Here is a 13,512-nt window from a genome sequence, read left to right on the forward strand (position 1 = left end):
GGAGAGTGAACTCTCGATCCCACCTTCATTCTCCTAAAATGAGACAATTTTACTTTAAAAAAAATTTTTTTTTAACGTTTTTATTTATTTTTGAGACAGGGAGAGACAGAGCATGAACAGGGGAGGGTCAGAGAGAGGGAGACACAGAATCTGAAACAGGCTCCAGGCTCTGAGCTGTCAGCACAGAGCCCGACGCGGGGCTCGAACTCACGGACCGCGAGATCGTGACCTGAGCCGAAGTCGGCCGCTTAACCGACTGAGCCACCCAGGCGCCCCAAGACAATTTTACTTTAAAAAGAACTGGGAGAACTGGGGCTCCTAGTATGTAGTTTTGCCTCTTCACACCTAAGAGAAGCCAGTCCATCACGAGCTTCCAGGGAGCCTTCCTCTCCCTTAAGAGTTAAAAGTTAAATTATGTGTGGGGCGCCTGGGTGGTTCGGTCGGTTAATTGTCCAACTATTGATTTCGACTCAGGTCGTGATCCCACAGTTCAGGAAATTGAGCCCCACAGCAGGCTCTGGGCTGGCAGTGCGGAGCCTGCTTGGGATTCTCTCTCTCCCTCTGTCTCAGCCCCTCCTGTATTTGCGTGCTCACACACCAGTTCACACTCTCTCAAAATAAATAAGTAAACATTAAAAAAATAAATTATGTGTATTCATAAAGCAATAAAATTTAACGAGCCAGAGCCCCTGGCAGCAGTGTGGATGCATTTTTAAAAACAGTGTTGACTAGAGGACTGTATATATTGTGAATTCAGGAGGTGGCACAACCAGAGCATATTTTTAGTGATGCGTGCATGTAAGGGATGCGGGTGGTCTTTAACTCTGGGAGGAGGGAAGGAGCTTCTTATGGCAAAAGGATATGGGGATTTTTGAGATGCTGACAAACTGTGTATACAGGCTTGAGTGCTAGTTATGTAAGTAAGTGTTCTCTTTATTTGTGACACTGACAGTTTTATTCTTTGCACTTTTTAGTATGATACCACATATTACAATGAACCTGTCTTCATTTTATAGATAAGGAAATTGAGACTTAGAGTTACTAGCTTGTCAAAGGTTATATAGCCAAGAGGTGGGGTCAGGTTTTAGCCACAGAGATTCTGAATGGTTGTGGGTTTTTTGTTTGTTCGTTTGTTGTTGTTGTTTTTTGTTTGTTTTTGTTTTTAGAGAGAGCACATGTGGACTCGAGCAGGGGAGGGACAGAGAGAGAGAAAGAGAATCCCAAGCAGGCTCCATGCCAGATTGAAGCCCAATTTGGGGCTCAATCTCATGACCGTGTGATCATGACTTGAGCCAAAATCGAAAGTCGGACACCTAACCAGCTGAGCCACCTAGTAATCTAAAAGAGAAATTTGATTACTAATTATAAGCAGAGCAGTACATACTGAGGGAGAGGGCAAGTTTTCACCTATCCAATTAGAGAAAAACCTTCTGCCTTTCGCACACGTATATCTTGGAGTGACACGGGTTTTCCTTATTCAGCAATTACTTATTGTGTGCTTTGTGCTAGACACGTGTGCTGGGATAAAACACCCCTGCCCCTAAATTTCTTGCACTTTAAAGTGAAGAAGCAAGCCACCAGTTACAGTAGAAGTTAGTATACCAGGTGACACATTGCTGAAAGCAGTCTAAAATGTTAGGAATCTTTTGGAAAGCAGTTTGGAAATCAGTATAGCAGAATGTTAAAAATGTTCATTTGCTTTGATCTCAAACTCATTCTTACTGATTTATTGCAAGAAAATTATTCTTACATGTGAGGAAAAGGCTTCATGCCTAAAAATAGGTATTTTGTTTTATAATATTGAAAAGTTGGAAAGAATTTAAATGTAAAGGAATGATTACATGAACCGAGAAACCTGCTCAGTGGAATATTTTGTAGACCATTAAAAAATCAAGGTTATGAATTCCTTGATTATATAAAAATGATTCAATGTTAAATGGAAAAAAAAGTTGAACATAAAATTATTAATACAGTATGATGGGAGCTTTGTTCCAGAAAAAATCAGACGAGCCAATGAATAGAAGGGGAAGGAGAGCAGATGAAGGAAAATTTCTCCAAAACCTGATTATTAGTCTTATTTAAGTAACAGAATGTCAAGCAATTTTACTTTCTAATTTTTTGGTTCCATATTTTTTTTAAGGAGCATGAATTCCTTTGTAAGAGGAAGGTACACTTTTTCATGAAAATTTAACATTATGTCCTAATTCCCTCCACTAGGGGGAGAAACTATTTCATGTAATTACATGATATACTCTATATTTAGAGCTAGCTGAGAAGGGAGTATTTCAGTCTACTTTCTCTAACTGTGGCGCTAGTTTCTTGTTTGCTTATTTGTTTAGAATTTCTGTGAAATAAGTTTTAAATATTAAAACCATTATATAAGTAAGTGGAGGAATTCTGCAGTGTTTTCCCTTCATCCCTATTAAAGAATTTGAAGTTCGGCTATTTTTTATTTTTTAAACCTGTGTTCTGAATATAAAAATATATGTTCATTGAGCAAATTTTTTTAGATGATGAAAAATTTATTGAAGAAAATAAAAGCCATCTCTGCAAGTACACCCATCTAATCTACCCTTTTGTCTTAAAAAGGTATCAAAAATAGGGGTGCCTGGGTGGCTCAGTCGGTTGAGCATCCAACTCTTGATTTTGGCTCAGGTCATGATCTCACGGTCCGTCGGTTGGAGCCCCGCATTGGGCTGTCTGCTGTTGGCACAGAGCCCACTTCAGATCCTCTGTCTCCCTCGCTCTCTGCCCCTCTCCCCCAAAAATAAATAAACATTTAAAATAAATAAGTAAATAAATAAAGCTGAAATCAAGATGTCAGTCATACATCAGATAGACCCCAGTCACTTTTAATTAGCCACCTGATTAGGTCACATCCACCAAAAGTAATCTCTTAATATCAATTAAAGATCAACCGATTTGAGGAACCTTAATTCCATTTGCAAAATCACTTTGCTGCAGCACCTAGGTTAGCATTTGATTGACTAACTGGGAGGATTGTGTAGTTCAGCAGGTAGGAAGCTGAGGGTCATAGAATTCTGCCAACCACAAGTAGTGTCCCTCAACGCAAGGACCTGACTGTTTTGTTCCTGGAAACTAAAAGGGAGTTTACCAAGTGCATTCTATCTTATTGACACTAGCGAATGGGAAGATCACCACCTCTCTGAACAGGCATGGCACCCAGCCTCCTCAACTCATAACGTGGCTCTATAGCATAATTAGTGACGTGATCTGAGGTGTCCTACGCTACTTGTCTCTGTCTCAGTGTTTTCAAAGTGTTTACTTTTTTTTTTAATTTTTTAAATGTTTATTTATTTATTTATTTTTTTTTTAAATATTTTTATTGATTTTTGAGACAGAGAGAGACAGAGCATGAGCAGGGGAGGGGCAGAGAGAGAGGGAGACACAGAGTCCGAAGCAGGGTCCAGGCTCTGAGCTGTCAGCACAGAGCCCGACATGGGGCTTGAACTCACAGACTGTGAGATCATGACCTGAGCTGAAGTCGGACGCTCAACCGACTGAGCCACCCAGGCGCCCCTGTTTATTTATTTTTGAGAGAGAGACAGAGGACGAGTGGGGGAGGATCAGAGTGAGAGGGAGACAGGAATCTGAAGCAGGCTTCAGGCTCCATGCTGTCAGAAGAGAGCCCAACGTGGGGCTCGAACTCACAAACCGTGAGATCATGACCTGTGCTGAAGTCAGACGCTTAACTGACTGAGCCACCCAGGTGTCCCCAAAGTGTTTACTTTTTTAAAAATGCATTTGAATCTGCCATTACGTAATTCAGTTGGGTTAGCCATGTTACTGAGGTTTTCTCTTATAAAGGAACCCATAAATAAAAGTAGAATTTTCCTTTCTTCACCTTAGCTTTTTATATATGACTTACTACAGTATACACATATGCCTTTTATGGTAAACTGCCACAAATTTATTTTGGAAAGCATGGGACTCAAAGTTTTTTTTTTTTTTTTTTTTTTTTTTTTTTTTAATTTTTTTTTTTCAACGTTTATTTATTTTTGGGACAGAGAGAGACAGAGCATGAACGGGGGAGGGGCAGAGAGAGAGGGAGACACAGAATCAGAAACAGGCTCCAGGCTCTGAGCCATCAGCCCAGAGCCCGATGCGGGGCTCGAACTCCCGGACCGCGAGATCGTGACCTGGCTGAAGTCGGACGCTTAACCGATTGCGCCACCCAGGCGCCCCTCAGAGTCTTTTTTAATGATTATTATTTTGAGAGAGAGAGCGAGTCGAGTAGAGGCAGAGAGAGAGAGGGAGAATCCCAAGCAGGCACCACACTGTCAGCACAGCACAGCACAGCCCAGCACGGGGCTCCATCTCGTGAACCGTGAGATCATGACCTGAGCCAAAATCAAGAGTTGGACACTTAACCGACTGAGCCACCCAGGTGCCCCTCAAGTAAATTTTTAATAGCTAATTTGATATATTTTGGTAATTAATTTCACTAGCATGGGATGATATCATAAGTAATAGACTATAATCCTAAAGTCTTGAGGTCACTTCTGGCTCTGTGCCTAAATCCTTGTTGAGACCTATAACTGGAAAGGCTTTTGGATCTCATACTCTGAATCGTTTATAATATTTACTCTATTTCTTCTCACTAGGAAAAACTGGAGGGGTGCCTAAAGCAGTTAAAGGAGGAAAGAGTAATAAGACTGAAGGCCGATAAACGAGTCAGTGAGGTAAACAAGTTTTTTCTCATACTTTTGAGAGTGTTTTTGTTTTATTTTGATTTGATTTTAAGCCATGCACATGCAGTTTTTAAACTTTAAAACTGTAATATGTTGCAAACTGTTGTACTGTATGAATCTTTGTATTATATTTAGTGGTTATATGATCTCTATTCCAGAAAACATGTTTTTAAAATGGAAAAATCTTAGGGTTTGTTTGTTTTTCTTTTTTTTTTTTTTTGGTGTGTGTGTACTTTTATGTGACCTTAGCTTATTTTCTGCTCCTGATGCTTCAATTAAAGCACTTACGCTTATACTGTGTTTACAGTAACATAGAAGACATGATGAGACTTTACTATCAGTGAATTAGAAAAGTGAATAATTTAAATAAGTATAACATATTGGAAAACTGCTAAGAATGCAATGAAAGATAAAAATATATATTCTGAGAATTGCATTGGCCTAATGTTCATGGAAGCAGGGCATAAGCTAAAAAGTTGTATGTAAATATATTTTATTATCATAAGGTGAGTTTAGGGAGGAATTTTTGCAAGTGCATACGTTGGATTGAAAGACATTTACTCATTCAGTAAATGTTGAGCACCTGTTAAGGTAAAAGGTGAATCATGAACAAAAGGGCCTTTCTGAGAAATACTAGAGTTAGGCTCATACATGGTTTTAGACGAATAGATATTGAGGGGGCGGGGATGTCCAAAGGAGGAAACATTGTCAAGAAGCCAAGGAGAATATTGGTCATCGTACAGTTAATAAGTTGGGTATGATTTAGGACTTTTAAACCTAGGCATTTAATATCTTTCCCAGTAAAGTTAATCCTTAACGTCCAGCAAAGTTGGAATATGCTTTGCTCAAGTCAGACTATATTTCACTTTCTAATTTAAAGGGAACCGTTAAGCAGCTAATTTTCTAATGTAAAATGAGGGTCTGTTATGAATATAACCAGTTAGAAAAGTGATCTTTTCAAAGGTCATTAATAAAACAGAACTTTGGTTTGTTTATATACCATCTAAGTGTTATATAGGAAACTTTGTTGGATGTCTCTGGACTTTATTATCTGATGTAGTCTCTGTCTTTACTGGTGGAAAGTTAGGTTAATTACAAATTAATTATGTTTGGAATGTTTAACTCTTTTCTTTTGATGACAGTGAGAGAAAACCACGTCAGACATTTTCATTCTTCTTTTATAGCTGGAACATGAAAATGCCCAGTTAAGAAATATAAATTGCTCTTTGTCTGAAGCCCTTCATGCACAGTCATTGACAAACATGATCCTGGATGATGAAGGTGTTTTGGGCAGCATTGAGAATTCTTTTCAGAAGTTCCATGCTTTCTTGGATCTCCTTAAAGATGCTGGGTTAGTTCATTTCTTTCGCATTGTTCTCTTTGCAGCTGTAACAGTGGTTTGCTGAAGAACATGAGCCATTTTCATTGCTTCTATAGATTTACTTAGGGTGTAACTATAATATAGAGGGTGGTTATTGTTGTTGTTGTTGTTGTTTTAATGAGGAATTACATGTTAAAAGAAATGCAGAATAGTAAACTTGCTTCAGTAGAGGAGAAAGCCCAGTATGAAGGAGTAACCTATAAATAATTTGTAAGTATAGTCTTGGGTAAAGACTAAATTGAAGGTAATTTTACTTGAAAATATTCCAGAATGCATTGGAATTTCTCTCCATGTTACTCATTTTCCTTGTGAAATACATTTGAATTAAAGCAATTTTTGTCCTACATATAATAATTATCATTAATCCGCAGGGCAGATATAGATTAGTCGTTTTCAACCAGGAACGATTTTGCTAAAAGAAGTTGTTGAAAGAGAGAATTGGAGATTGAAATTGATGGAGTGATGTTTTGTAGGTGAAGGGGTTGGTGTTGGGAAGGAAGGAAAAAACACGTGTTTGGAGGAGAGGTGGTAAAGAAGTGGGGGAGAGGTGAAGGGCGATGCGCTAGGTGCATGCTAGAAGCTGAAGCATTGCAGTGGAGCAGTAAATCAGGTGGTGGGCCAGACGTTGGGGGAAGAAAGAGTGCTTCAAGGATTGCATGATCTATTGTGGTGGTCCCAGAGCATGAGTCTGGAAGGGCTGAGAATTTGGGAGAGAATAGGGGCTTGTATCTGGAGTAGGATATTGGCTTTTAAGATTTTAGAAGTATTTCATGAGTGGGGCGCCTGGGTGGCTCAGTTGGTTAAGCATCCGCCTTTGGCTCAGGTCATGATCTCACAGTTCATGAGTTTGAGCTTCCCATCAGAGCCTGCTTCAGTTCCTCTGCCTCTCTTCTCTCTCGCTGCTCCTCCCCAGCTTGCACCTCTGTCTCTTTCAAAAATAAATTGAAGGAGAGAGATACACAGCATGAGCAGGAGAGGGGCAGAGAGAGAGTGGAAGACACAGAATCCGAAGCAGGCTCCAGGCTCTGAGCTGTCAGCACATACCTTGACATGGGGCTCGAAGTCACAAACTGTGAGACCATGACCTCAGCTGAAGTTGGATGCTCTACTGACTGAGCCACCCAGGCACCCTGAAAAAAAATTTTTAAGAAGTATTTCATGGTTCTAGGTATGGGGAAATCTAAGCTGCTCATACACATTTATAACAATCTTTGCTTTTTTCTCCTTTCCTCCTTTTGTCCAGGCTTGGTCAGCTTGCCACAATGGCTGGTATAGATCAGTCAGATTTTCATTTGCTGGGTCGTCCCCAGATGAATTCTACTATTAGTAGCCTGCCTAGAGAAGGAAAGAAGGCACTTGAAGATGAAAAACCAGAATCAAAGCAGAACTCCATAGGACAGATGCAGAACATCCAAGTGAGTGGACGGAACAGAATTTAATGATCCTAAGAGTGATGAGCAAAAGGGAATTACAGAGTCAGAGAGAAAATGATGACGATCTGTCTCTAATAATTCACATGCTTGGGAGCCTCTTTGGGGTCCTTTCCCAGTCTGAAATTAGTAAGTTTGTGCCCATTTCATAATATCATATAGTTGTAAATGAGAAAATTGGGAGGCCTTTTGAAAATTTATGATGTAAAGCAAACTATTCTCAGTGAAGAAAGAAATGAAACATTAGAGAAAATATTCCAAATTTTAAATTGTGTAAATGTCTATTCTATTCATATTTCATCTAGGTTTCTATTTGTATGCAGTCAGCTTACAATGAAGGAACTCTAATGAAGGTACAAGTACTGATACAAATAATTTTCTTAAATAAGTAATCCAGACATAACTAATAGACTAGGTATTAGAGTTAACCTCCCAGTTATGGGAATGAGAGAGGGGAACCCATCTGCTTTCCCTCTGGCCTTCCCTTCCCTTTATCTCCCATATCGGCCAACCTCAGACAGTCTTGGGACCTGATAACTTGAGAACATAGTCTTATCACAGATTGGATACTGCTTACATGTTCCTGGAGGATAGAGAAGAAATTAATTTTCTTAGGGAGTAAGGCTTTATTATTTTTTTTTAATGTTTATTTTTGACACAGAGACAGACAGACAGACAGTATGAGCCGGGGAGGAGCAGAGAGAGAGAGGGAGATACAGAATCCGAAGCAGACTCCAGGCTCAGCTGTCAGCACAGAGCCCGACGCCAGGCTTGAACCCACGAACCGTGAGATCATGACCTGAGCTGAAGTCGGACACTTAACCAGCTGAGCCACCCAGGCTCCCCTGTGGCTTTATTATTTTTAATGAGGGAAAGGGAAGTGGGTAATAATTACCCCAAACCACGAAGTCTGAAAATGTAGTAGATGTTGCCTTGGATATAGCTAAGTTAAGTTAGGAATCACCTGGCAAGATAAAAAAAAAAACGGATCTAAAATCTTCTAATTAATCAACTGACTGTCTTAATAAGATCACAGAGTAACATTAAAGTCATGGACTCTACTTTTTAATGGTTGGCTTTTTCATCACTGAATTTTTGTTTTGTCTTCTTTTGTTTTCCCTCCAGTTTCAGAAAATTACAAGTGATGCCAGAATTCCTTTGCCTCTCGACTCCTTCCATGTCCCTGTCTCCACGCAAGAGCCCTTAGAAACTTTGAGAGACAACCTGGGAGCCCCAGTCAGTGAGCAGTGGCAGGAGTCTTTCAAAGAATTCATTGCTAGAACATGTTCTCCGTCAGCAGATGTGATATCTGGCACTGGAAGCGAAAGAAAAGACGACGAATTATCTAGAAATAGCAGATCTTCTTCAGAGAAATTGACCAAAACAGGTGAATATACCAAAAAACACTCTGCTAAAAAACAGTCCAGAAACGACCTGCATTCCTGCTCTGACTCACCTGTAAATCAGAAAAGTCACAGAATTGGGCAGAATGGTTCTTTGGTTAATGAACCAATTAAAAGTGAGTCTTTGAAAAACCCCATTTCTGTCAAGAAAGAAAGTAAAATCGTGACTCTTTCATCGAAGAGAGCTAAAAGTAAACTCAATCTGTTAGAACACTCTGAAAGTGATACTCTTGGATCTGATTTTGAAATTCAAGAAAGCATCCATACTGTATCACACCTGACATAGGTCTGAATCTTTTGAAATTATGTTTTGTGTCCAAATTTTAATAAATTTCTTATATTTTCATTGTGGCATATGGTGTCTTAAAATATAGTACTTGAAGCCATTAGAGAAAGATTCATCTAGTCTTTTTATTGTAATGAAACTTTTGGTGTATGTTTTTGACATTCTACACCATTCATTCACCAGGTATGTCCTGAGGGCCTAACATGTGCTATACCATTCTGGGTGCTGTTGCTTTCAGCAGTGAACAAAACAAAACCTGTACCTTCATGGAACTAATATTCTGTGGAGGGAGGAAAAAATAAATGAAGCAGGGCAAAGCACTAGAAAGGGATGAGGTAATAAGTGGGATAGTTTTAACATTTGGTTAAATGTGGAAATACTAGCAATCCCTTGGCCAGAAGTCAGTGGTGTGTCCTAAATCATAATAACCAAAATGGGAAATATTGACCAAGGTTCTTAGCTGTATTTATAGATTACAGCAACCATATAAATAGAAGGTAGGGCACCATTTTATGGGTGAGGAGTCGGATAAGGTGAGTTGCCCAAAATTACAGAGCTTTAAGTAAGTGGTTGAGCTGGGATTTGAACCAGAACCTGTGCTCTTAATCTCTTTGTTGTCCTGTTACCTTGTTAAGAGAGGAAGGGCTTGAGGAGGCCATGGAGAGAAAAGCCAGCAAGCACTGGAAGTGCAGAGTGGGACTGTCAGAAAGTATAGCCGCCCCTCCACCATCTGGGTTGGGATTTTAAAGGCAGAATATGCGGGGCACCCGGGTGGCTCAGTAGGTTAAGTGTACCACTTGGGCTCAGGTCATGATCTCGCAGTCTGTGAGTTCGAGCCCCACGTCGGGCTCTGTGCTGACAGCTCAGAGCCTGGAGCCTGCTTCGGATTCTGTGTCTCCTTCTCTCTCTGCCCTTCCCCCACTCATGCTCTGTCTCTCTTGCTTTCAAAAATAAATCAGACAAAAAAATAATTTTTTTTAATAAATAAATAAATAAATAAATAAATAAATAAATAAAGGCAGAGTATGTAAGGGTAAATGAGCACATGCCTCTGGACTAAATTCTGCCTCCCTGGTAAAACATGCATAGATAAGTCTTGAGTTCAACCAGACTGTGACTTGAGAGGTAAGATCAGAGAAAAGCTGGGGTATCAGGTGTCTTCTAGAAGGTCCTGCCTGATTGATACCCAGAGGACTACTGCAGTCCTACTGAGTTCATGACTCATGGAGTGAGTGCTATTGGAAGAAAACAATAAAGAGTTGTAGTCTTGGGCCTTAACTAACAGGAGAATGAAAGTAGTAGTAGACACACAAGAAGAGGACCTGTGACGGGAATGTAGCCCATGTTTGAGGAAGAAGAGAGAACTGGAAGGGTCATCTAAAGAGGTGATAACTAAGCTAAGTCTTGAAGGATTAGTTGGAAACTGGTGAATAAGGTGAGGAAGGGAAAGGATACTCAAGGTGGAGGGAACAGCATAAGCAGAAGCGTAGAACCAGGAGCGTGAGAGTGGTATGTTAGGGGGACGCCAGATAAAGATTTCAGAGTTAGCCAGAGTTAGTGGAATGTCATCAGGCAGGGCAGCAAGGAGATCGCCTGCAGCCTTGCAAGCCATGTTGCATGGAGCTGGTTCTTTTTTCTCAGGAAATAGTGAGCTAGTAAAAGGGTTGAAGAATGGGGATGCCTGGGTGGCTCAGTCAGTTAAGCATCTGACTTTGGCTCAAGTCATGATCTCACAGTTCATGAATTCGAGCCCTACGTCAGGCTCACTGCTTTCAGCACAAAGCCCACTTCAGATCCTCTGTCCTCCTCTGTCTATGCCCCGCTCCCATTTACTCTCTCTGTCTCAAAAATGAATAAAATATTTTTTAAAAACTTAAAAGGGTTGAAAAATGGAAATGACACATTGAGGGTTGCATGTTAGATCATGGATGTTCATTATGGAACCATCAGTTTGAAGAAGCATGGAGATCAGAGATGATGCCACACTCTTCTGAGGAGCATTATGTTTTTATTTTTAAATAAAAATTAAAGGGGCCCCTGGGTGGCTCAGTCAGTTGAGTGTCCAACTTCAGCTCAGGTCACGATTTCGCGGTTGGTGGTTTCGAGTCCTGCGTCAGGCTCTGAGCTGTCAGCACAGAAGCCTACTTTGGATTCTGTGTCTCCCTCTCTGTCTGCCCCTCCCCCACTCGTGTACTGTCTCACTCTGTCTCTCAAAAATAAATAAATGTAAAAAAAAAATTTTTTTAATAAAAATTAAAAACTTCCTTGTCTTTACTAAAAGGGTTCCATGGACAAAAGTAAGGTCAATTCTGGCTTTAAATAAAGTTAAGCAGGTTTCTTTACTATATGATTTCTTGGGACTTGTGCAGGCTAATGGTCATTCTGGATTTCCAAGACAGGCAAAGGGTACACATCCCTTTTCAAATATATTTGGTTATAGAATCCATTTTTAAAAGGAGTGTCTAATGGGGCGCCTGGGTGGCTCAGTCGGTTAAGCGTCTGACTCTTGATTTTGGCTCAGGTCATGATCTCATGGTTCGCGAGATTGAGGTCTGCACTGACAGCACGGAGCCTACTTGGGATTCTCTCTTTCTCTCCCTGTAGCTGCCCCTCCCCTCCCCCTCCCCCCCCCCCAATAAGTAAGCTTTAAAAAAAAAGAAAAAAGGAGCGTCTAACAACCAATTCTACCAAACACCAGTTTGGGAACTTCTGGATTAGGCAATAGCAAATGGAAAAATGGTCTGAAATGAGATAATCTATGAAGGGAGGAAATAAATTGGAATTTTACTTAGGAAATAAAACAAGCAAGACTCGGTTGTGGGAGGTAACGAAGAAGTAGGAGGCAGAGGCCAGACTTCCATTTGTGTGACTGAGGTTGGGTGGTGGTGTCATTGAGGTTGGAAATAGGGGGTGAAGAACTGTACTGGGGAGAAGACTTTAGATTTGGATGTGCTCGGTTTTGAAGCGCCTGCAGAATTCAGGGGGTGACCGGTAGATAACTGGACGTGCGTGTGAAGACACGGAAAGAGACACATTTGGGTGTTGTCAGCACGTATGAGCAATAGTTAAAATCACGAGAATGGTTGAGGTCACACAGAACTGTGAGGACTGTCAGAAGTGTAAGTCCTAAGCAAAGACAGGATTTGGAGGACAGCGATCATCCTGTTTCGAGAAGGAGGAAGTAGGTAACAGTGTCACGCTGTAGGCAGTATTAAGTGTCCACTGGATTTGGTGGCTAGGGCCCTGGTGACTTTAGCAAGAGCAATTCAGGGAAGTGGTAGGTGAAGCCAGATTAGACACGTTGAGGGGACAGGGCTGCCCTGAGGGGACAGTGAAGAGTGGGTATGGGCTCCTCCTCGAAGGAGTTTGGGTGAGAAGAGGAGGCAATGAGCTGAAAAAGAATTTTTTTAGAATGAGAGTGACTTAATTGTTTATAGGTTGAAAGGAAGGAACCGAAGAAAGGAGCTACTGAAGATGCCCAGTGAGCGGCTCACCTGTACCTCGGGACCCCAGGAGGTGGGAGCGTGAGATGCGTTCATGCTCGTAGGACTGGAAGAAAGAGATGTGAGCAGGTGGGGCTGTAGATCGCTTGAATGCTCGGTGAATTTGCGGTGTCTCGCCTATATGCATACAGTGAAAATGATAATGTAGAGAATTGGGAACACATGGACATACAGTGAGAAAACGGATACAGTTCATACTGCAAAATACAGAAGAAAAACTTGTACGCTTCAAGTGAGATAAATTCTGGCAGTTTTGGGGAATAGAGCATTGGGAGGAGGTAGAAGTTAAATGAGTTTATACTGATAGCCTCAGTTTTCTTTTACCACACATTTTTATTTTTTTTTATTTATTTTTTTTTTAATTTTTTTTTTCAACGTTTTTTATTTATTTTTGGGACAGAGAGAGACAGAGCATGAACGGGGGAGGGGCAGAGAGAGAGGGAGACACAGAATCGGAAACAGGCTCCAGGCTCCGAGCCATCAGCCCAGAGCCCGACGCGGGGCTCGAACTCACGGACCGCGAGATCGTGACCTGGCTGAAGTCGGACACTTAACCGACTGCGCCACCCAGGCGCCTACCACACATTTTTAAAAGACATACGTGCCCGGGCACCTGGGTGGCTCAGTCGGTTGAGTGTCCAACTCTTGACTTTGGCTCAGGCCATGATCTCACGTTTTGTGAGATCAAGCCCCTCATCCAGCTCCTTGTTGACAGTGCAGAGCCTGCTTGGGATTCATTCTCTCTCTCTCTCTCTCTCTCCCCCCCCCCCCCCCGCTCGTGCTGTCTCTTTCAAAAA

At 41.2% G+C, this 13,512-nt stretch overlaps 1 protein-coding gene across 5 annotated transcripts in view; it reads left to right on the forward strand.

Annotated features, from left to right (window-relative positions):
• Window positions 1–12,939, forward strand: part of CEP78 (centrosomal protein 78) — a 32,458-nt gene extending 19,519 nt beyond the window's left edge. For 2 of the 5 annotated variants that reach the window (XM_086685043.1, XM_025931614.2), the window contains 5 exons: window positions 4,626–4,703; window positions 5,897–6,063; window positions 7,337–7,508; window positions 7,829–7,876; window positions 8,649–9,272. In XM_086685043.1, coding sequence (XP_086541169.1) covers window positions 4,626–4,703; window positions 5,897–6,063; window positions 7,337–7,508; window positions 7,829–7,876; window positions 8,649–9,212 — 1,029 coding nt within the window. In that variant the 3' untranslated portion in view covers window positions 9,213–9,272. Of the gene's footprint in view, window positions 1–4,625; window positions 4,704–5,896; window positions 6,064–7,336; window positions 7,509–7,828; window positions 7,877–8,648; window positions 9,273–12,649 lie in introns of those variants that run through there. The other 3 variants (XM_086685044.1, XM_086685045.1, XM_086685046.1) reach the window with 2 other exon arrangements.
• Window positions 12,940–13,512: the final 573 nt, after the last annotated feature.

Source organism: Puma concolor, chromosome D4 (assembly GCF_028749965.1).
Source record: "Puma concolor isolate L17-30 chromosome D4, mPumCon1.1.hap2, whole genome shotgun sequence".
NCBI lineage: Eukaryota > Metazoa > Chordata > Mammalia > Carnivora > Felidae > Puma > Puma concolor.